Source organism: Osmia bicornis, chromosome 10 (genome assembly GCF_907164935.1).
Source record: "Osmia bicornis bicornis chromosome 10, iOsmBic2.1, whole genome shotgun sequence".
Lineage (NCBI taxonomy): Eukaryota > Metazoa > Arthropoda > Insecta > Hymenoptera > Megachilidae > Osmia > Osmia bicornis.
This window is the reverse complement of record NC_060225.1, coordinates 7,524,383-7,545,600: the sequence shown is the minus strand read 5'-3', so window position 1 is coordinate 7,545,600 and position 21,218 is coordinate 7,524,383. Positions and strand designations below refer to the sequence as shown.

General features: G+C 40.9%; 1 protein-coding gene across 2 annotated transcripts in view; it reads left to right on the top strand.

Moving 5' to 3' along the window:
* The window catches only part of LOC114879944 (zinc finger protein rotund-like), a 127,745-nt gene that overhangs the window by 43,809 nt on the left and 62,718 nt on the right, over window positions 1–21,218 (top strand). For both annotated transcript variants that reach the window (XM_046287359.1, XM_029195379.2), the window contains exon 2: window positions 412–684. In XM_046287359.1, the coding sequence (XP_046143315.1) occupies window positions 412–684 (273 nt within the window). The remainder of the gene's footprint in view (window positions 1–411; window positions 685–21,218) is intronic.

Below are 21,218 nucleotides of genomic sequence, written 5' to 3'. Positions count from 1 at the left end.
TAATGGAATTTTTAATGAACGATTAACGTGGCCGGTTTATTAGCCGGTTGTCACAAATCCCAGACGAAAGACGTATCGCACGGATATTATTTCAGTTATTTCTATCTTCTGTTTTGATCAAGAGTGGCGTTGCCGCGTTCGAGTATTGATTCGCCATTTATCCGACGTTCCTCTCTACCCTTATACGACCCATGAATTTCTTATCGAGCCATCGCGAGCAATCGATGCCTGAGATTGCATAATTATGCGTAGACGAATTGATCGGGAGCATAGTAATTTCGAGTCAAGCTTCGATTTCCAATTAAACGAATCCTTCGAACCCCAAAAATATTTACATTTACCGAAATAATTATTCACTTGAATTTTAAAATAATTTGGAAAAATTATTTAATTTGTTTCTCTTTGTTATAGAAGGCCTCTTTTGCGTGGTCCGAAGGTGGCGAAGAGGGTGGCGGTGGAGGAGGCGGAGGTGGTGGAGGAGGCGGTGGTGGAGGTACGGCTGGCACCGGAACCGGAAGCACGGGCCCAACAGCCACCGGAGGTGGCGGATTGGCTCATTGGGTTAGCGTGATGGCCGAACACATCCACAACCCACATTCCGCTACCAGTGTGGGTGGTGTTCATCATCAGCAACAGTCACCTCCTCAACCACCCTATCCTTGGAACAATGGCCTCTCCAGTGAGGTAAGTACCATTTTGATTTCCAAAATTTTCAAACGAGCATAACATTATGAAATTTCTACAAAATTATATCGCCGAGATTACATTGGCCACTCAACTTGGATAATACAATTCTAAGCGTAATTGCTGCAGCTTATTTAGTCGATATCGTTGAATTAAGATTGAAGTCGAATGTTTCTCGCGAACATAAGGCAAAGTTTTCACGAGCCTCGTTGCAAGTTTCCCGCAGCGATGAAATAATTCGAGGATTAATTTTATACGGGAACGTATTACGAGTACTCCACGAACGTGGAGGAAGGGGGGTGAGTTAATTGGCGACAAAGAGACCGGCGTTTAAGCCGCTCCTCGTCGCGAAAGTTTTACGACGATAACCGTGGCGGCTCGTTTCTTGCCTTGGCTACTTTTACGTTCGATAAATGTGGGTAAATTATCAACGTCCGGACGTCTTCATTCGAGACAAACTGGATACAGGGTTGAAACGTTACGGTAACTCGTTATCTCCTTCGGTTTGTTGCGCTGGGAGTGGTCGGAGATCAGATTCACGGGCATATAAACGAGGTACTGTCGTTTCTTCAGGTTTGTTCAGATACTTCTGTAAATATTCAAATAAATAATGATAACTTTGATGTCAACAATGTTGGCTGAGAATGTAGAGGATGAGCCAAAAGTGACGGCAAACTTTCACTACCCCTAATTTTAAATTATTAATTTCCCAAAATAGATAACAGAATGATAGCTTGAAAAATTAAATATGAAAATAACAAAGTGTTAATTATTTAGCTTTCGATGTACGTCACAAAAAATCAGTTGATCGAATTTCAGCTGTTATAAAAAGGGTTAGAATAAAAAAAGGGTCCAAACGGACGTTTCTTTAACGGAAGAAGGACTATAAAAAAAAAAACGAAACGGCGAGCATTAAAATCACCCGGAAGACACCGTTGGATCACGCGAGACTCGAAAACTCGCGAAAAAAAAGGATCTCTCTTTTTTTTTCTCGTTCCACCGGGGAACGGGTTACCCCTGTTTTAATTTTATTTACCGCGCCCTTCTATCGTCGAATCCTGCATAATTTCGACAAGGTTGGATTAGAAGCGGTAGAACAGGGAAGAGAAAAAAAAGGACGCGAGAGAAGACAATGAGATAGACCCCGATGCAAAAAATGAGAAGACAGAGGACTGGTGGAGGGATGCTGGAAAGGGTTGAAGATCGTTTTGCATACTCCTCGCCCCGCCCAGAGTTGAGAGGAGGAAAAAAAAAACAAACGGAAGCGCGAAAAAAAATGTTCACCAAGGCAGAGACACCAATTGGAAAGAGAGACGAGGTGGGGGTTGATTTGAATGCGCACAAGAGATCTCTTAAGGGTGAACTTTCTTTTCGACCACGCAACGGTACATCGTGCCTCTTTTCAGGAGAAAAAAGCCTAGCTCTCATTTTTTTCACTCTTTTCTTATATTTTTTATAATCTTCAATAAAACACGAGTGGTATGAAATTTCGAAGAAACTGCAAGAAGGGGTTGCAATCGTGCATCCTGTGCAACAATCGCAGCAATCAGAAGCGAACCCCTCGAAACAAAGAACTTACAAACGAACGAGTATAGCAAGGTGCTAGGGATACGAATGACCGCTCGGAGGGTGCCCCAAGGGTGAGTCTGGGACCTGTGCAACACGGAAGACGTTTCTGTGGGCCCTGAACGAGGATCAGCCGGTTCTGTTTTTTTTTTTTGTCTAACCCATGGTGCCCGCAGGACCCACGCCATGGGACTCTTAGAGAGGTCTCTAGGAAAAAACAAGGAGCCAGGACAATGAGGGGACGATTTAAATAATCCGCGGTATGCAAATGCTGCCGAGATTCTCACGGCACTGGCTCACTTCGGTGGATACGGGTGGGGGGTTGATGGAGAGCAAAAGAAAAAGGAAGAGGATGCGAAGACAATCGGGCAATCTGCATACGGGCTACGAGCTTTCAACCCTTGCCAGTATTTCGGGGATGATAGACGACGTTGGAAAATGAAATTTAATTGACGGGGTTTCTGCTCTCCTTCGAGGATATTTCTTTCGTTTCACGGAGATAGGGTGTTCTAGCGATAGTAAGAATAAATTTTAATCCATAGAGTAGGGGTGTTGAACGAAGGGTGTCGTTTCTTTTAAAAGAAAGTGAGTTTGTCGGAGACTTTTAATTCTTTCTGAAAGAAGAAGCTCTCGTTTCTGAAAAGTAGTTCAAGGCCGTTCTGTTGAACATCTTCGACCTCCAACAAGGGGGGTTGAAAAGTAAGAACCGGCTGTTGTACCCCTGTAAACACGTTTTCGGATGTTGTAATCTGTCGCCGGTTTTGCCCAGCGGGTGGTCAACCCTTTTTCGGTGCTTCTTCTTTTTACGCCTGCCCGACCTTAATCCCTTAAAACGCTTAGAGCAGCTCTTTAGGGTAATTTCGAAGGGAGAGAGGATAGCGAAGGTGAAGATGCAAAACACCTTGGAAAACACCAGCCCGAAGCGACTAACTGGAATCCCCGTACCGCGTGAGATTCCTGCAAGAGACTACCCCCATGAAGATTATGCAAAGGAACGCTCTCTCTTGCACCCTTTTGCCTTCGATTCCATCCCTTCCGTGCCGCGTAGCCTGGCACGAAAATTAAAATAATGGCTGTTGCATACCCTTGCTGCCAATTTCCAACCCCTACCACCCCTTTCCTCCGTCTCACTGTCTCTCGTTTCTTCGATCACCCCTTCCACGTGTCTGCCATTCTCTTTTTCCACTATTTTTTTTCTTCTTCCTTGGGATGCCTTTTTTTTTCGTCGAAACGGGGATGCAAATCGTGCAACGGCATTTTTGTCTCTGCTCGACGTGAGATTGGAGGAAAAAAAAAAAATGAGAAAAAACGACGCGATTCATAAGGGTGAAAACCGTGTCATTGTTACGGACGTTACAGGGGTAAGCGAGAAGGGTGGTTCTTTCTTCTGTTCCTCGATCTGGATCGGCTAATGAATTTTCGCGTAACGTATCGCGGGACCAGTGATCGTAAAAGGGGTGACCATCAATTTTTTCTGCCACTTTTTTTTCCGTCTCCAATTTCTTGTTCAAGGGTGGATTCAACGGTTGTTTCAATTTCATACATGTTTTTTTAATAGTTCTCTGTGACTAGTCTGCGTTGTTAATTTTCGTTGACTGGTTCTGCATTGGGAATTTTTATTGTTCCTTTTAACGGGTGATTGTTTAATAAAATCAGAAGGGTGGAAGACTGAAATTGCAACCCTTACTACAATATGATTCCTCTTTTTTAAATGTACAAATCTACAATTAGAATCGCTTTACATATTGTGATCCGATTCTATAAATCAGAAATTCTTTAAATAATTCTGAGAAAAATCTTGGATGCAATTTCAAGCCGGTGTATTGAAAGAATGAAAGACAAAATGCGAGTAGTTTGTGAATAATCGATCGTCGAAAACGATTCGTGGCTCGTCGAAGTGGAAACGCAACCTGTGCCGTTTCTCATCTCTGAAGGAAAAAGAAACTGAAGGAAATCGGCGGGAAATCGTTCCACCTCGGCGAACAGAACGTCGACGAAAGGATTGAAAGACGAGAACAGGGTGGAAAAGGGCCATAACTCTGTCCGGGGCCCAAATGTTGTGACACTGTCACCAAGAAAGGGGCTTCATTGTCTCTGCCTGGCCTTATGTTCGTGGGGGGTTGTTTCCCTGGAGGGGTTCTAATAGAGAAATTGAAAAGTGTGAAATTTCTGGCTTCGAAAAATGATAGTTCGTTGAGTTCGATTGGGGTGAGATCATTGTTAAAATGATTCACCATTAAATCTCGCAATATATGGATGGCGGACCATGAAGAGAGCCCCAATTTCAATTTCATTTAATTTCCTAAATATTACTCTGTTCTTTAGAAAATTATTCATCCTAAAACACTATCAGCACCCTTAAATAACCAATCGATACCAATAGAAAAGAAAACAATTCCCTTTCACGATCAGTCACGAAAAATCGAAAGTCACCGTATTCGATGCATTAATTTGCACTAAGAAAAGTAGCTGTAACATTGTTCAACAACCGTTAACCCTGAAGACGTGACCAAGAATGTCAAAGAAGCGCCGTTAGTAGCAAAAAAAAAAAAATTAGCACCCATGAGAAGGAGACAGAGGAGACGTGGCTCTTCCGGAGATTACGTGTCCCATCTCGAGGTGGAGAAAAAAAAGAGATTCCCTGCCCGCGAGGGGTGACTGTAAGGGGTGCGTATGCAGATGATAGCGAAAGTGGAGTACAAAGGGCCCATAGTCTCACGCTATTGTGGCCCAGGTAAGATAAAGGTTCACTGGCCCTGAGGCGGGCCGCAAGCAGCCGGTCCTCTACCGTGATGTCTCTTTAATTTTTATTAATGACGAGGAATTTGAATTTCTGCATCGGTGATATGGGAACCGTGCTGAGGACGATCTCGTCGAACGTGACTCGGACGAATCTTTTCGAGAGGCTCTGTGGCCCTCTCTCGCCATCGATCATAATTAGCCGGTTTACGGGACGGGTTACGGTGTCGCGAGGAATTCTCTACGCTGGAGGTGCGATCCTTCGGTGTCCCGGATAGGGTTATGGGAGACGAAAATACTTCTGGAGCGATGGAAATTGATTCTAGGGGTTTAGTAGGTTTTTTTAGAGGAGAATTGAATTTTTGAAAAATTTTTCAATGGGTGTCGTTGAAAATTGAAAAACAAAATAATATAGTTTTATTCTGGAGCAAAGTAATTTCTGAATCAAGCATTTTCTGATGTACCAAAGCAATTTGCCCGCGTTGTCGAGCAGCCGTGACCAAGAAGACGGAGGAGAGATTCTAATTAATGCATTCCGTGTTGTCAGCTCGTTAAAGTGGCGCGTAGAAATGCGTGTCGCGGAGAAACAGTAGGTTCAGTGTTTTAGACGGCCACGTGTTTTTTAATGACGAGTAGCAGACGCCGTGGCGTTTCATTGAATCAATCGAGGGGGCCGGTGTCTCCCACATTCTTTTTTTCTTCAACGTAGAGACCCCTTCAGACCGTGGATAGAAAAAAACAGAATCTGTTCAATCTGTGACTCGAACCTGCATTCCACTGGTACCAAATAAAACTGGGTTAAAAAAAATAAACGTGTTCCTTCGAAATAAATTAATATCTAGGATAAAATTAATACTCGAAGGATAAAAAATTGCAACGTTTTATTTGAAAATTTATATAACAACAGCGATGCGATTAGTTGGCAAAGTAGCGGAAAAATTCGAGGGGGAAAAGAGGCCGTGAAAAGTTAGGCGATTAAACTTCCAACTACTTTCCCGCGTCACAATTGAGATTTACGAAAGTTCCAGCCAGTACTTTCGACAAGTTTGGCGCAAGGAAAATCCTTAAAGTTCGACTAGTAAAAGGGATTTTCAGTGTACCCTTTTTTCCTTTTCTTTCTGTTACGAGACGATCGAATCGACGGTACCGAACGCGTGTATGTACGTACCACGGGTTTCTCTCTTTTCTTCCTTCAAATTTCTGCCCATGGAACAGAAGGAGGATAGAAAATTGTAAATATTGGATTCAACGTTCCTGAATAGAGTTCAAGAAAGTAAGAAAGAAAATAGGACGAAAGTAAGAGAAAATTGCAAAGAGAATCGTTTTTCGAACCAGCCAAATGCTCGCAGGTTTAAGGAATGATTTTAAAGATTTTTTGTTTGTTGTAAAAAAATATATATTGTTTGTGAAAATTTTGGAGGGACACGATGAAATTTGTCGTGGTTCGAGAAGTTTGGAAGAAACTGGGAACGCGAAGGAATTCGGTGAAAAAGTTTGCAGGAAGTTGGCGAAGAAATGCGAGACAGTTTAATGAAATACTCGGGAGGAATTAATGAAGATCTTTTTTCAATTTTGCCGAGAAATTTTCCCTTGAACTTTTCAAACATTTAAGAGATTCTCTTTCGACAATACCTGTGAAAACATTGGAAAAGAATTTGGAATATTTTGTTTTCTATTCGATAATTTGATGGATGAAGAACAGATAAAAGTCACTTCTATTTAGATAATTAACAGCAGCTAAGAAAGTCAATGAAGAGAGGTACTAACAGGTTTCAGGTAATTAAAGAACAAATAATTACCTCGGAGAAAAGAATGCTGAACCCTTACAGCAACTTGAACAATTAAACAAAAACAGGAAATTAATAATCGTCGAGTTAAGTGAAATTGAGAGACAATAAATAACAATTAAAAACCGGTATTTCCTAATGAAGAAAGAAAAAAGGTCCATCAGTTTCTCGTTAATTAAAAACCAATTTATATTGTGAAGAATAAAAATTTGTAATTAATTACAAAATGTTCAAAGCAATTTCATTTTCAATAGAAACATTCAGATTGCAACAGGAATACTATCAACACTTTCACCAAAATTGAATTATTCTTTTCTTTTCTTTTTTCATTTTAATAAAGAAGAAAAAAGAAAAGCGGAGAAATGGGTGGTGGAAAAAGTAAGGAAAGAAACGAAAAAAGAATGAACGCCGGTGGAAATATCAGAATCGATATTTGACCCCCGGCAGCGAGGGGGGCAAGACGGGAAATGGAAGGAAACTGAAGCAGAGAGACGGACTAGCCTTTAAAGAACCTTACCTACCAATGTTGCAGCCATCTTTCTGATATTTGATGGATCTCGAGAGGAAGAGAGAAAAGGAGGACAGTTTCTTCCATCTGTCGCGCGATATTGAAGATCGGGAACGGTGTACAAAAGGGGCGGTAAACGGAGGGCAAGATATCCTCCGGTTATTTACCGGTAATTAAATATTCGAGAAAGTGGTCGGAGAGAAGAGCCTTCTAAAGCTGCATCGAAACACAGCTGTTCCGTCGAGAGCCTCTTATTATTGATTAAATACCATGTTTAATTTCATCGGGAGATTCTGTTTTAAATTTGGAAGATTTATGGGGTGAAAAATTGGAAAGATGATCATTTCAAGATTTATTAAGCAAAGATTTGGTCAGGATCGGATTAAGATTTCTAGAGCCAAGGAAATTTATTTTAAATAAAATTAAATAATTTTTAAACCCTTAAAAGGATCCCTTTCATCCAGAGTTGAATTTGGTATTAAACTAGAAACTTCTCGAACTGAAACTAAATGCTTTAATTTTGGCTCCACTAAATTAAGAAAGTGGAAAATTGAAATGGCCTGACGTCGATTTCTTAAAAAGAAATCCATGTATCCCATTATTCAATTAAGCGTATCACTTAGTTTTCCACTTGGTTTTTAAATGCAAAGCGTGAAACTTTTAAAATAAACGAATCATCAAGTATCACTTATCTGACTTTAATCACCTTAATTGCTGTGGTATTAGAAAACTGTAAATAGCATCTATACTTAGCCTAAACAAAAAATAAGATTAATTTAATGAAAATTGATGGGTGAAAATAAATGTTACATTTACGATTAAGGAAATTTTATAAAAACCAATCGATTTGTTCACAAAATTCATCTCGAAACCAGCAGTAAATTAACATTTTATTCACAATTATTCTTGCAAACCCCGCGAAGCATGGATGCACCAGAAAAATAACGTTATCCCAACCACGAACTGGAAGAACAAAACGTGCATGAAGCGATCAACAGGATAGGGGTAACGAAAAAAAAAGAGAAGATCGCGAGGAACGACTGACGAAGATCGATATCTCGAAAAAAGAGCGTCAGAAGAAAAAAGAAGGAAGCTGCAATTTAGCGGCAGAATGAACCTCGAGGGGTCATAGTTACCGGTTGCCGGACTTTGTGGATTAAACCCGAAGAGAAGAGAGAAAGAACGAAAGAAGATGGGTGGTAAAACGTTTGCATAATTGATCCAAGAACATTGGCGTAACGAAAATTATTATCTAGGATATCAAATGTCTACTTGGTGTCTCAGAAAATTCATTTCTGCCGGTCACTGGTAATCTTCATAATGTTTAACTTATTAACACAAGATTTTAAACACTGACAAATTTTTGAAATCGGGTTGATTCATATTTGGGGGTGAACCGTGTCCAAATTTCCACTTGGTACCTTACAAAATTAATTTAATATTAAAGCTACTTAGAATTTTGTTAATTTGCGCCGGGGTCACTGATACTTAATCGGTTAAAATGACAAATTTGCATAAGGGGTGCAGTCTACATTCTGGGGTGGGCCAAGCTCACCCTAGCTTCTACCCCCTCGCCCCAGCGTCCAAGTAGCGTAAAAACGGTGTGCAAAATAAATTTAAAAAAAAGGAAATAGAGAAGGAGAAGTTGAAGGTGGTTGAAGTGGATTTGGTAACAAGACGATCGCGTGTTTCGTTGGACGGAAGGATCCTGGTAACGGGAAAAGGGAAGGATCACCTGCTTGGATCGTGTATGTTCGTGGTGTTGGTCAGTCGGAACAGCGTAGATATATTTTTATAAAATTATTCGAGGCTCGAGGCGAACCTCTATCTCGCCGGTGGTTTGATGAAAACAGGAAAAAGGGAGGAAAAGGGCGGCACTCGCGGAAATAGGGAAAAAACTGGGCGAAGGGTAAGGGAAGAGATGGTTGTAGAATAGAAAGAGAGATAGAAAAAAAAAAAGAAAAACTGGCCACTGGGATCGATATTGAACCCATCCCTCCTTTCCTCTTCCTTCTTTCTGCTTCTCGGAGGGAAAAAAAGGAACGAAGGTGTAAAAAGGAAGAAACAGAGGGACGCGGCTTTGAGAAACGACACTCGCTGCTGATAAAAAGCAAGATTTTCAATATGTTGAGGAAATATTGGAGTACGTTTTAAATCGTCCTAACCCAGCATCGGTTGTCGCTTCCTTTCAACCTATACCAGTAAAGAGAACAAAAATTGACCAATCGTATCGCTGTAACAAGTCTTCCCTTCATTAACGGCGGACCATGAAGAGAGACCCAGTTTTAATCTAAACTTGTTCCAATATATTCAACTCTTTCGTTTAAAAGTCATACATTTAACTTTAAATTAATATCCTATACTTTTTTATAAGTCTGGGTCACGGTTGACCCAGGCTCCGCTGTTCAAGTGTTAAGTAATTTTTTATTAACATTAAACCAACCCATAAAATTTAAATACGTTTTATTAAATTTAATTGAACATCATAAAGAGTTAAACCACCCATGGCTGAAAAATTGTCGAAAAATTCCCTAATTAAAGGATAACGAGAGAATTAAGCAGGAAAGGGTAGAAAGTAAAGTGAATAAAAACAAGGTGCCACACGAGTGAAAGAAAGAAAAGAGAGTACGTTGTGAAATTGCAAGAAAATTCGTCGCATTTTCTTCTTTTTTCTCTTCTTGCTTCATCGGTGACCGATGAGCAGAGCCAGCACGCTAGATCGAGAAATATAACTTCTTTCGGTGGTGGCACGAGAGTGGTACGAGCTAGAGGGTAGTCGGGTTGGCCATGGGGGTGGCGAACAGAAAGAACGAAAGAAAGAAAGAACTCCTGGAAATGACGCTCGTACGGACGTTGAAAAAAAAGGATGGAGAAATATCAGGATCGATATTCGACCCGGAAAAAGGAGCAGCGCTGCTCGTGAGAGGAGGGTGGTAGAGAGCGAGGGCGGAAGAGAAAAGTGAGAAAAAGGAAGCGGCGTGCAGCCGGAGAACCCAGGGCTGCGCTTTGAAGGAACGTTGTGCAATGGCGAGGCATTCTTTTATATATATATATATATATATATTTACAAAAACTGACCGATGCAAGTTTTGGGATTATTAAGTGCATTCTGTCACCCCTTTCTCTTTATATCTTGAAGAGGGATCATTTATAATTTGTAAGGGTCGTCTTATTTTGCAGCTCGAAGGTGGGGATTATTTTTCTTTAATAAAATAATTTTTCAAGACGAGGATATTCCGTGCCAAATCCGTTGGAAAAGGAAACAGGGAGATAATAATAAAATAACAGCGACAGAAATTACACGGTTCCTGATAAGAAAAGGAAAAACATAATTTTCATCACGTTCGGGGGTATGTTTTCCAGAATAATGGAAGCATAAGAAAATCAAACGAATTTTTGTCCTTTTCAGCAGCTTTGCTTCGAAAATCTGTAATCTTTTTCGATAATCCTTTGAACCTTCATTATCAACCCTTTAACAAGGGTAGTTCGTCCACGATGCAGGTAGAAATTTTGGATCCAGCTGGCTCCTCGTGAACAACCTCCAGCCCTCTAATATCGATTCGATGATCCTCGATCGATCATCGCTCTACGAGGTTCCTTTTTTTTTCACATGCAAATAGCAAACTCGATGATTTGTAGCAGATGCCTTTTTTCTTAAACAGATCGATCGGGGTCGCGAGCCTTGATTTCTTTCGATGAAAATGAGCGATCATGGGACGTCGAGTTGCAACGTGACGATGGACGTATTAATCTTCGTTGATCTCTCGCTTCTCGGGTCGGTTAAGTGCTCCAAATATTCTGACATCTATGTCGAGAGATTTATCATGGGTTCAAAGAGAAGCAGACGAGAGAAAAGAGGTGGATTAAAGGATTCAATCGGTTCGCAGATCTTTTCTTTTCATCGAATTCATTGAATTGTCAATATTTCAAGAGCCAGCCAGTCGTTTCTAAATAATTTCAAAGAATATTTCATCAATTCTTTTTCTTCCACTTAAAAAGAAAAAGGACCTGCTTTATCTTGACACTTTTTTTCCAACCCTTCACGATCTGAAGATCGTTTCGCGGTGCAATTTACACTCGAGAAACATCGTATTTACATGCAACATAACGAGCCATTATGCGCGGAGAGGGTTTCAAGGTTCGAGGGGTCTTTCGTGGAAGGACGAGGAGAGGGCTACTTGAAAACGTCGATGGCCCCGTATCGCAAAGACGTCATCGCGAGCATTAGAAGTCTCGAATCGACGTGTCGCACTCGAAAGTCAGCGGATTCTCGAGGGCCCTCTCGAAGGGCCAGCTCTTTGGAAGTATTTCATGAAACAACTGACCCTCTGTGCTTCATCTCCCCTTCTGTCTTCTCTTTGCTTTCCTCCATTTTGACTTTGACTGAGGGTGGGGAGGATGTTCGTGTTTGTTTGACCTCTTTAGCTTTTGAATGAAAGGTTGCTGAAAGGATTAAAATATCAAATTTTTACCATGCTCGATCTGAATCATTCGGAACGTTGCAAATAATTTTTTTAAATTATCATTTTTCGACTTAGAATATTCTGTTGGACGGCGGTGTTTTTGGGGATACGTCTGTTGCCGGTGCCAAGTGTTCCTTCCTGACCCAGGAAGTGTCCTCTTAAGATATCTCGTTTTCTTGTCGATCGTGTGAATTACGGAGAGAAACGGTCTTGGAAATTTCAAGTGCTTCTGTGACTTTAATATTCTGCAAAAATGATAAACGCAACAACCGTCAACGATAACAATAATTCTCCGGTAATTCGATGGTTAGAAAGCGTTCCAGGTAGTCGTATATCTCCGATCACGTTCCGGGGGATGACGCGACGGGGGTGGATGAGATTCTCGCAGACGATTCCTCGTTTTACGTCTCCGCCAGCCGTTTCTGTCCCGTCTCCTGTCGTGCATCGGCCCATCTCGATGCAGAGGATCTACCAGGCAGGAAATAAAGGAGGCGTCGTAGGGGGAGGTAGAACGGGGCTCGCAGAACCACCCCCTTTCGAACAGGTCTCGCGCTGAGTACGCTGGTAAAACAACCCTTTAAAACGGTTTTACTGCCGTGCACGGGGCGCAACGACGTCTAGACGGTAGGATCGTAAAGTTTGACCTACTCACCCCCTAACAGGGATGGAAAGAGGAGCTTTTCTTCCCTCTCGCGGTGTCTGGGAACGGTAGATTCCTTAAGCTAAGCGTGGTGGACCTTGGAAAAAGTAGGGCAAAGGGTTTCGAGACAAGGGTTGCTTCACCGCTTCATTGGATTTCTGTGGGGTGTTGACCCTCGAGAGGGTGAGAGAAATCAAAGTAAAATAGAAAAGTATTTTTTAAATATTCTTGGTTAGAAGTGAGGCTGTTAAAAGTTCAGAGAAAATAAAAATCACGCGAAATTCCGTCATCGTCCTACGTAAGGGAAGAAAACGTGCACGCTCGAGTGCTCGGGGTAAAATGAAATTCCCATTTTCGAAAGAGGAAAAAAATAAGTAGAAGGAAGGAGAGACGTGCTCGATCGATCGTGCAGCCGTTCCTGATATCGTCTTCAATGGAAACACGCTCGGAAAGAAATCGAGAAAGATGCATTGAAATGAAATTCCTGAAGGGTTGGTCACCCTTTACAATGTCTACAACTATTCAACCCTTTACCCTATATTCTGTAAACTTCCCTGCGAATGAAAAGTCAGAGCAGAAGCAGCGAAACTCGGCGTTTTCGTCGGATTTTAATTACCAAATTAATTCTGTAACAACTTCATGTTTTGAAACGATTCTTAAACGTCGTTTAATTGCAAAATTTTATTTTCTTCTTTATGGAAGTGTCGCGAAAGTACATTCGTGAAGTAGGTTAACTGAGTAATATTTTACAAATAATATTTTGGTTTTTTCTCAGAATTTATCACGCTGAGTCAAGGGCCTCGAGTGCACTTGTATTTAACACGTTATTCGTTAATTACCCCCTAGAGTGTTTTACAATAATTTCACCTAAGAAATTGAAGCCAATTATTCCCTTTGACTGGTTACGTTTATTCAACTGTTACATTTCTACCTACGTAAAATTCAAAATACATTCGAGCAAATATATATCGTTAAATTTTAATTAAAATGCGACGGAAACTCGGTAGAATTGAAGTTTGAAAAATCAATGAAAATTCTATCAGTTTCGTGAAAGTAATAGTGGAAAGTTTCGTGAACTTGTTTGAAAGTGATCAGAAAGAGAAATTCTTGAAGATCGACACGGTGTACCGGAATTTCTTTGGAGATTCCCTTTAAATTGTAATCCGATGGAAATATCCCGAGATGTCTGGGGAGAAACTGCTCGAAGGGTCGAACACCCCTTCGATGTTACGACCCTTTCCGCAAAGTGCGGTAGGGAAAGGGAACCCTTTAGCCCACTTTCGAAGGTCAATGGTGCGCAGGTTAAGGAACCGCGGACGATTCATTCACCATGAGTTTCTTTTCCTTTTAGAAATCCTCCTTTTATTACCTAATCAAAAAAGTCACTAATTGGAATGCTATCGTTTATTTTTAATTTCCAATTTTCATTTGAATCGAAATTTTGATTTTTCGCGAATTTCATGCCATTAAAAAATTACAGTTTTTCTTTCATTTTCATCTCGTAAATCCATGGAAAATTTGAGCGGTGCGCAACTCGTGTACTTGCTGGATAATTCATAAGGGTGTCGAACGAATTTGTTTTAACGGCTACCTATACGGATTTGCGGTAGAAAAAGAAAGGGATTAAGGTACTTTCCCTGTATAATCCATTTTCCGATAGAGACAGCGCAGCCTCGAAGTAGAATTCCTTGAAGGGTCGAGCACCCCTACGACGTTACGACCCTCCACTGTTGGCGTTGGGGTTGAAAGCAACCTTTTGCCCTAGTTTTCAAGGTTCGAGATGCGCCGTCTGAGGGATGGTTATGGCTTTGTTAAAGAGGATCGTAATTCCTCCGTTATCGTCTACGCAACTGGTTTGATAAAACGTTTTAAATTGATTCGACAATTATTTATCGTCGCGTGAAACAACTGACCTACAATCGGATGAAAATTTTAATTTTCAATTAACATTTTGCGTCCATTAAAGCTACCAATTTTCTTTTATCAAATCAAGCCATGTGATTTTGTAATAACCCATTTTTGTTAACAATACGTTGTAAATATTATGTTGAACAAAGAGCGGGCAAGATCAAAAATAATATCAGATTTGTAGAACGACGGTGTTGTAAATATTATTCTGCCGTAACTGCAGGCAAAGTAAATATTGAAAAGAAGTTTTTGTTATGTTCCCGTTTGATTCTCGACAGGATATTAAAAAAATATATGTTTGATTACAGCATATCGTTGATCGAACCGAAAACAGCCCTTTTTCGAAAATTCTCCGATTATCAACACGCGAAATTTCATTCCCGGCCGAAATGTTTAACATTAAACAATGAATTTTGATTTATTTTCCGTTTCAGCAAGCAATATTACGTTTTTAACATATTTTAAATAGTATCGAAACAAACATTGTACTTTCCCCATGAAATGTCGAATTTTCCTCATTAATTGACCGATTTTCTGAAACTAATTACTTAGCCATCACCGTCCAACCACCGTGAGCTCCATTAATATAAAACCGAGCGGTCAGAGCGCAGCGTTGAAGGTAGATATTTTGAAAAAGAGTAATTAGAAGCGATGCTCATGACTGAAGACAAGTATATTTTTTTTTTTTTCTCCATCCCTCTCTCCCTTTTTCTGGGCGACGGCTTTCCCCGGGGTCGGCCAACGATTTTAATAATCTCTCTAAATTAATTACGAAACAGCCGCGCTCGTTGCTCGACGATGTTCGCTGTAACGAGGCTCGGTTGAAAAATAGGGCCTGAAAGGGCTGCGCTGACGGGTACACAGGGAAACGAAACTCGAGAAGTTTCGCCCTTGAGATTATACAAGCCGGAAAACTCGGTCAAACGGAAAGTTGGACCTAAAGGGAGTAGTCACGTGGGCCTTTTTTTCAAAACCGTCAAACAGAGTGTGCCCACAAGTTGCATGATATATGGGAGAGAGAGAAGGAGAGTTTTCAAGTGTCCATGGAGCTTTTAACGTTAATTGCAAACCTCCTGTCTCACTTTTTCTCCAACGTTTTTCATTTTTCCTTCTCCCTTTTTCTTCTCTCTCCCTCTCTCTTTCATTCTTTTTTCTTTGCAATATTTTTTTCCTCCGCACCCACGCGCGCGTTTGTGTGCACGCTCGATGTAAACGAAAATTACACCCTTAGCAATTTTTCCGCGCACTCGACGCGCGGATTTTCATCCGGTGCGCTCGAAAAATTTAAACGAGCCACGGATTCCCTTTGAACAGCCTCGTAATTACTACGTTTTACCCACGATTCTGATCGTAAATCTAAGATCCCGCGACGAACGTGCGCGGAGATGAATGGCGAATAAAATAACGGTTGCTTCCACGTGAAAATCGACGGCTGTTTTTCTAATTGCGCGAATTACGTTTTAAAAGTCGCTCTCCCCGCGCTTTTGGGTCTTGAAAATTTTTCCTTCGCGTTTTACCGCTTGTTTCATTTTTTTTCTCTCTTTTTTCTTTAGCTTGTTCCCCTTTGCCGCTTTCTTGCGCTCGTTCTTTCATTTTTTTATCCGGTTGTTGAATTTCATTTTACCTGCGCGTGTGCGTGGGCGGCTGTAAATTGTAATTCGATTTACGCCCATGGTATATGTCACAAAGAAAAGTTGAATTAAACGGGAGAACTGTATCTTTCTTGGGTTTTATTCAGAGTAGAATAAGGTAGAGGTGAAAGCACGAATTAAGTAGAATTAAGGCTTTCTGTAATTATTAAGTTCTTACATGGGTGATTCCTAAGTGTAGATAGTCTGGCACGATTTTATGACATAAAAGTATTACAAAATACCACTTATTCTACATCAGTTTAAAGCTAAAAGTGAGTTATTATTTTTAATATAAAATAACTTAGAGCAATTTTTATATTAAAGACCATGAAGGGAGCCCGAGTTTTCATTCATTTTCGTATTGCATATTATTTTAATTTACACTGTTATTAATGTACCAAGAATATCAATAAAGCGTTTACATGATTATTTTCGTCAGAATTTAAGCTTTAAATCGATACATCATAAGCGTCATTTCGTAATACTTTTATGTCATGAAATCACGCCAGACCATTTATTGTGCAACAATCTAGTATCACGATACGATTATTTCTTTACTATAAATCATAAATTTCATATGGCACGCGGAAATATGAATGATAACAGAATCCAACGATTCAATTACACCCCGGTTTCGTCCCCATCGACGAGATCATTCAACCCTCCATCCGGATAACTCGTTTCGATCCATTCATCCGAGTCGCGATCCCGCTGGCCAGTGTTTCTCACTTGGCCTGGCACGGTTCGCAACACGTGGCGGTGACACACTCTCCACGAGGATATCCCTCCTTCTCTGCGTGGGTGTGTTTACTTCATCATGTACACCAGTCGTGGAACGCGTGGGAGAGCAATCGCACGCGTGAATGATAGAATTACACACGTGGACAATGCTCAGTTAACTCGTGGTTCAATCCATTCGAGACCAGAGTCTTATTACTGGACAAGTAGTTATCTAATTTTCATTTTTATTTTTATCTCGCATTTTCATCTCTTTGAATAACTTTTACCTTGAATACCGGCTGACAGTATCATTTTATCTTATGGTACTTCCAGAAGCAGATCAAAATTTCTGGCACCTCTTGGTTGATAAACTTGATTCAAAATGTTGAAATTTATTCCATACGAAAAAGGGCAATGGTAAGAAAAAATTCATTCAATATTTTTTTGATCCACATGGAACTGTTCTTAATCCGGCGCTGGGTACTTCATATCGGTGGCATTAAATAATGTATAGGACGCACAGGGTGTGTCGTTACTGTCTGCCGCTCGGTACCAGTCGATTTAATGGCCGTGCTGGAAAGAAGCCGACGGACGAGTGGAACCATGTGTCGTTCCCTTTGAGACACCGCTCTCCTTCCATTTGGCATTTTTATACAGCCTCGGCTGCCACTTGGAAGTGATATAAATGAACGTTTTGTTTGCGAACCGCTTCCCTCCTTCGACTTTTCCAGGATGTTTTTGGGATACGGTGCTTCCACGTTTCGCTGAGAACCAGATGAAATATCAATCATTTTTTCATCATTTTCCTTTTCTCCTTATATCGGTAACATATCGATAACTATTTCTCTGAAATAATCGTTCTCGTTCGGTTTGAATGTTTCTTCGCTCGAAACAGGTGTTCAACCACATCACCTCCCATTTTCTTTATCGTTGTTTATTATTCTTGAAGGATATTTATACGAGTGAATGAGAATTCAGGCCTCTTTTTTTAGTTTCAAGAGGGTTCGAGAGTTTTTCTAGTGGCCTGCCAGGGACTTCCTAATGAACTGTGAACTGATTTACGGGAACACAGTCAGGCTGATTACTTTGGAAATGTATAATACGAAATTCGAGTACATTTTAGTGGGAAATTTCTTCTGTTTTGTCCGTCGACAGTTGAACATTTTTGTATCACATTACAGGCTTATATGTTTTGAATAATTGAATTTTTCTCTTGTTACTGAAGAATTCTGTGAAAAAAGAAAAAAAAAATAGTAAATCGTACTTGGTATCATTTTCATAAATGAACTGGAACAGTTTTTTCAATGGACCATGTAATGCGATATTAGAGTTACGCTCATTAAAATAATTTCCCTCTCTGATGGCTTAATTATCATCTAATCACAAATGAATCACGAAAATTTCCTATCATTAACGGCGGACCATGGAGAGAGCTCGAAATTCTAAATTTTACGCTATTCTTCCAATGGGTTAATTAAGTTTCACTAAGAAATCAGTGAAGAACAATCGCTTTAACCTCGTTTTCAAAAGCAAACGCAAAAAGCAGCTGTAAAAAGCGTAAGCTTCTCCGAGTGAAGGGAAAAAACTTTTGCTTTTTAAAGGGCAAGAAGAGGGTTGAAAGAAGTGGAGCAAGTTCCAGACAGACGAGACGATCGTAAAGGCTCGCGTTCAGACTCTAATAACCCGGCCTCGAATCAATCCCAACGCGGAAATAAAGATAAAGTTCTGATCGGAGATAAACGTCGGGACGACGTAAAATATTTCCGAGCCTGGCGAAACAGCGAAGCTAGAGGAGATTGCAGGGCAGACGTATAGGTTTATGGGTTTCCGCGAGCAGACCGCGGCCATTCCGCGCGTCTCGGCCACCCCTTCCAGCCTGTACAGCAACCCCTGTCGCAGAAGGGGTTCGCTTGGCTGTAAAAATTTTACTGCGAATTGTCTGCAGATTCGACCCACCGCCGCCCGACGTTACGACCAGGAAAAATAGGAAATCCCCGGGAAACTGGTGGAAAAACTCGTCTGGGTCAGATCTCCACCCCTTCTATTGCAGTCTCTTTCTTCTTTCGTCATCTGGGTCAGCAAACCTAGTTTCTCGAACCTGGCAGACACCGTTTCAATGATTATATCGAGAAAGATTACTTTTCGTTAGACGATCGGTTCGCTGACCAGAGTGTTTAAAGGAAAAAAAAAAATAAAAATAGGGAAAAGTGGAGAGGGGTCAGAAGTCACGTAAATTCCAGCCGCTTGGTTATTGGGCCAACAGCAGCCGAGAACGAGAGAAACCGAAGCGACAAGGGAGAAGAACCGCCAATTCGGGGCCAACTGTTGAATTTTATCACTGGCTGTCCCCCACCCTGTTGGTTGCCCTTCGTGTTTCGAGTGTAACGCGGGCTGAGAGGGGTAGGTTAACGTGACACAGACCACATGTGTCCCGTACGTCACCCTTCGCTCATTCTCCCTCTTCTCGTCGCTCTTTCGTCCAGTTTCTAGGCCTAGCCGAGGGGAAAAAAAAAGCCACGAAAGCGATACGGCCCTGACACCCTGTGGGAACACATGTGTGTTCTTAGATAGCTGGAAACGAAATGGGAGGAGTGTTAAGGTCTTCGAAACGAGATAATCCATTGAACCCGTGCTTCCTTTGCCGTCGAGTGGATTTTCGACGGGAAAATTCCGATGACAATATTTTTTTTTTTTTTTTTTAATACATCTCTATTCATAGTTACATTTTGCCTTTTGGAGCATTAGAAACTAGTTTTATGAACAATATTTCTATATGAAAATTTTTTTCTTTCATCATCAATTAATGATTGAAATATTAGGATTAATATATGCTGTAGTAAAAAGGAACCCGATATTATTGATTGATATTTTTATTATGCTGTTAATGGAGAGATTAAAGCTTTATGCCTCTGAATTTTACAAAGAAAACTCTGTGCTCGGATATCTTTATTTTTTGTCGAAGCGGATCAGATAGATGAAGATAGAACATTTCGATGACGTTTCGACGTCTCCTACCATGGTTTATTCCCTGAAAGGAGTCGTTCGATTATTTACTGTCTCGATTATTCATAGTTTCTATTATTCCTCGTGTGCCATTTGTTTGATTCATTCTTTTGGCAAGCACGCCGCCGTTCTATCAATCTTCTCCTCTTAACTACCCCGGTGGAAGGGGATGAAACCTCGTACTTAAATTCAGCCCGAGATGAATGCGACGTTGCCGCAAGATTGATTCTTAAACATTAATGAAATAATGAAATTGAAATTTAGATAAGTCCAGGTTAGATAAATGTTCGTTTAATTTCCATGCCTTGGAACGATGGTAATTAAGGGTTAAACGAGCTTCCTGAAATCGATAAGGCGAGTTGAAAGGTGTTTAGAAACAGGTCCCTTACCCGTTACGTTCTTCTTAGCCACGTGTTTCCTAAACGTAACCCTTGAAGAGGCAGAGTTTTGCCAGCTGGCGGCAATTTATCAGCTCCCTCGAATATGTCGAAGACGTTGCCTCGATCGCAGTTTCAGTTTTGTCAGGGAAACCCGACGCGATACCCAGTGTTCACCCTGTTCAATCTCAGTCGGTTCTTGGAATCGATGGTCCGTCGAGACCCACCGGATCGTCGTCACTGACTTGTGTCATTAGGGTTGGCTCGTTAAAACGACGACCACAGAGACGATCAGGTTATTGGGTCAGTTTTCGTATGCCCTACATTTACCCCGGCGCCGAGAAATATTTCTATAAAAAACCAAATTATTTACCTAAACGCTTTGACGGTGGAATTTATCAAAATCCAAAAAATTGATTTAAGATCCCGAATCGTTTTATTCGCTTTTGCTTCCTCTCTAAACAAGTCGACTATGAGAGGAGACCCTTCAGGGGTATTAAGAATTAAGTAGACCTCTCCAAATATTAAAATCGACCCATCAGCTGGCAAGGTTACACTTTACCAGCCACAGCAATCTTTACTCGCGAAAACTTTGTTAACGTAATCTCTTGTGTTATTTCAAGAGTATCCTTTTTTGTTACGAAAGACGGCTGAAATGGGTTGAAGATAATAAGCGATGTTTCATGATTATTGACCACAAGATAGCGTTATGGAAATCTTTCCGACAGTCTGATAGCGTTCTCGAGCGAAGGGATGGAAAGGGTTAGATATGGCGGCGTTAACCGTGAAAGATTGACAGGAATCGAACGACGTAGCCTACTTCGGCGATTCGAGGCATCGCTTCCGATCGATGCACGGTTGAATCGTGACGCGTGGGTGGATAAGAAAAATTCGAATAAAAACCTGGATACTTATCTTGTGATAAATAATTCTGTTGAATAGACGGTCGAACGTGTAACTAAAAGCATCCCTCGAAAAAAGACAAATGATCTTCAGTTGTTTGCGAATTAAAACAGCAGTTTGCATGGTGCACGGCGAACAATTAAGTATCGTAGATTAAACTGTTTCCATTTAATCCGAGCAGCGAGTAGAAACGCAAGGATTAAGCGTTTACTTGGCGGTTACGAAGGGAACGTTGTAGCGGTGAAGGAAAAAGAAGGAAATGAATGAATAAATAAATAAATAAATAAAT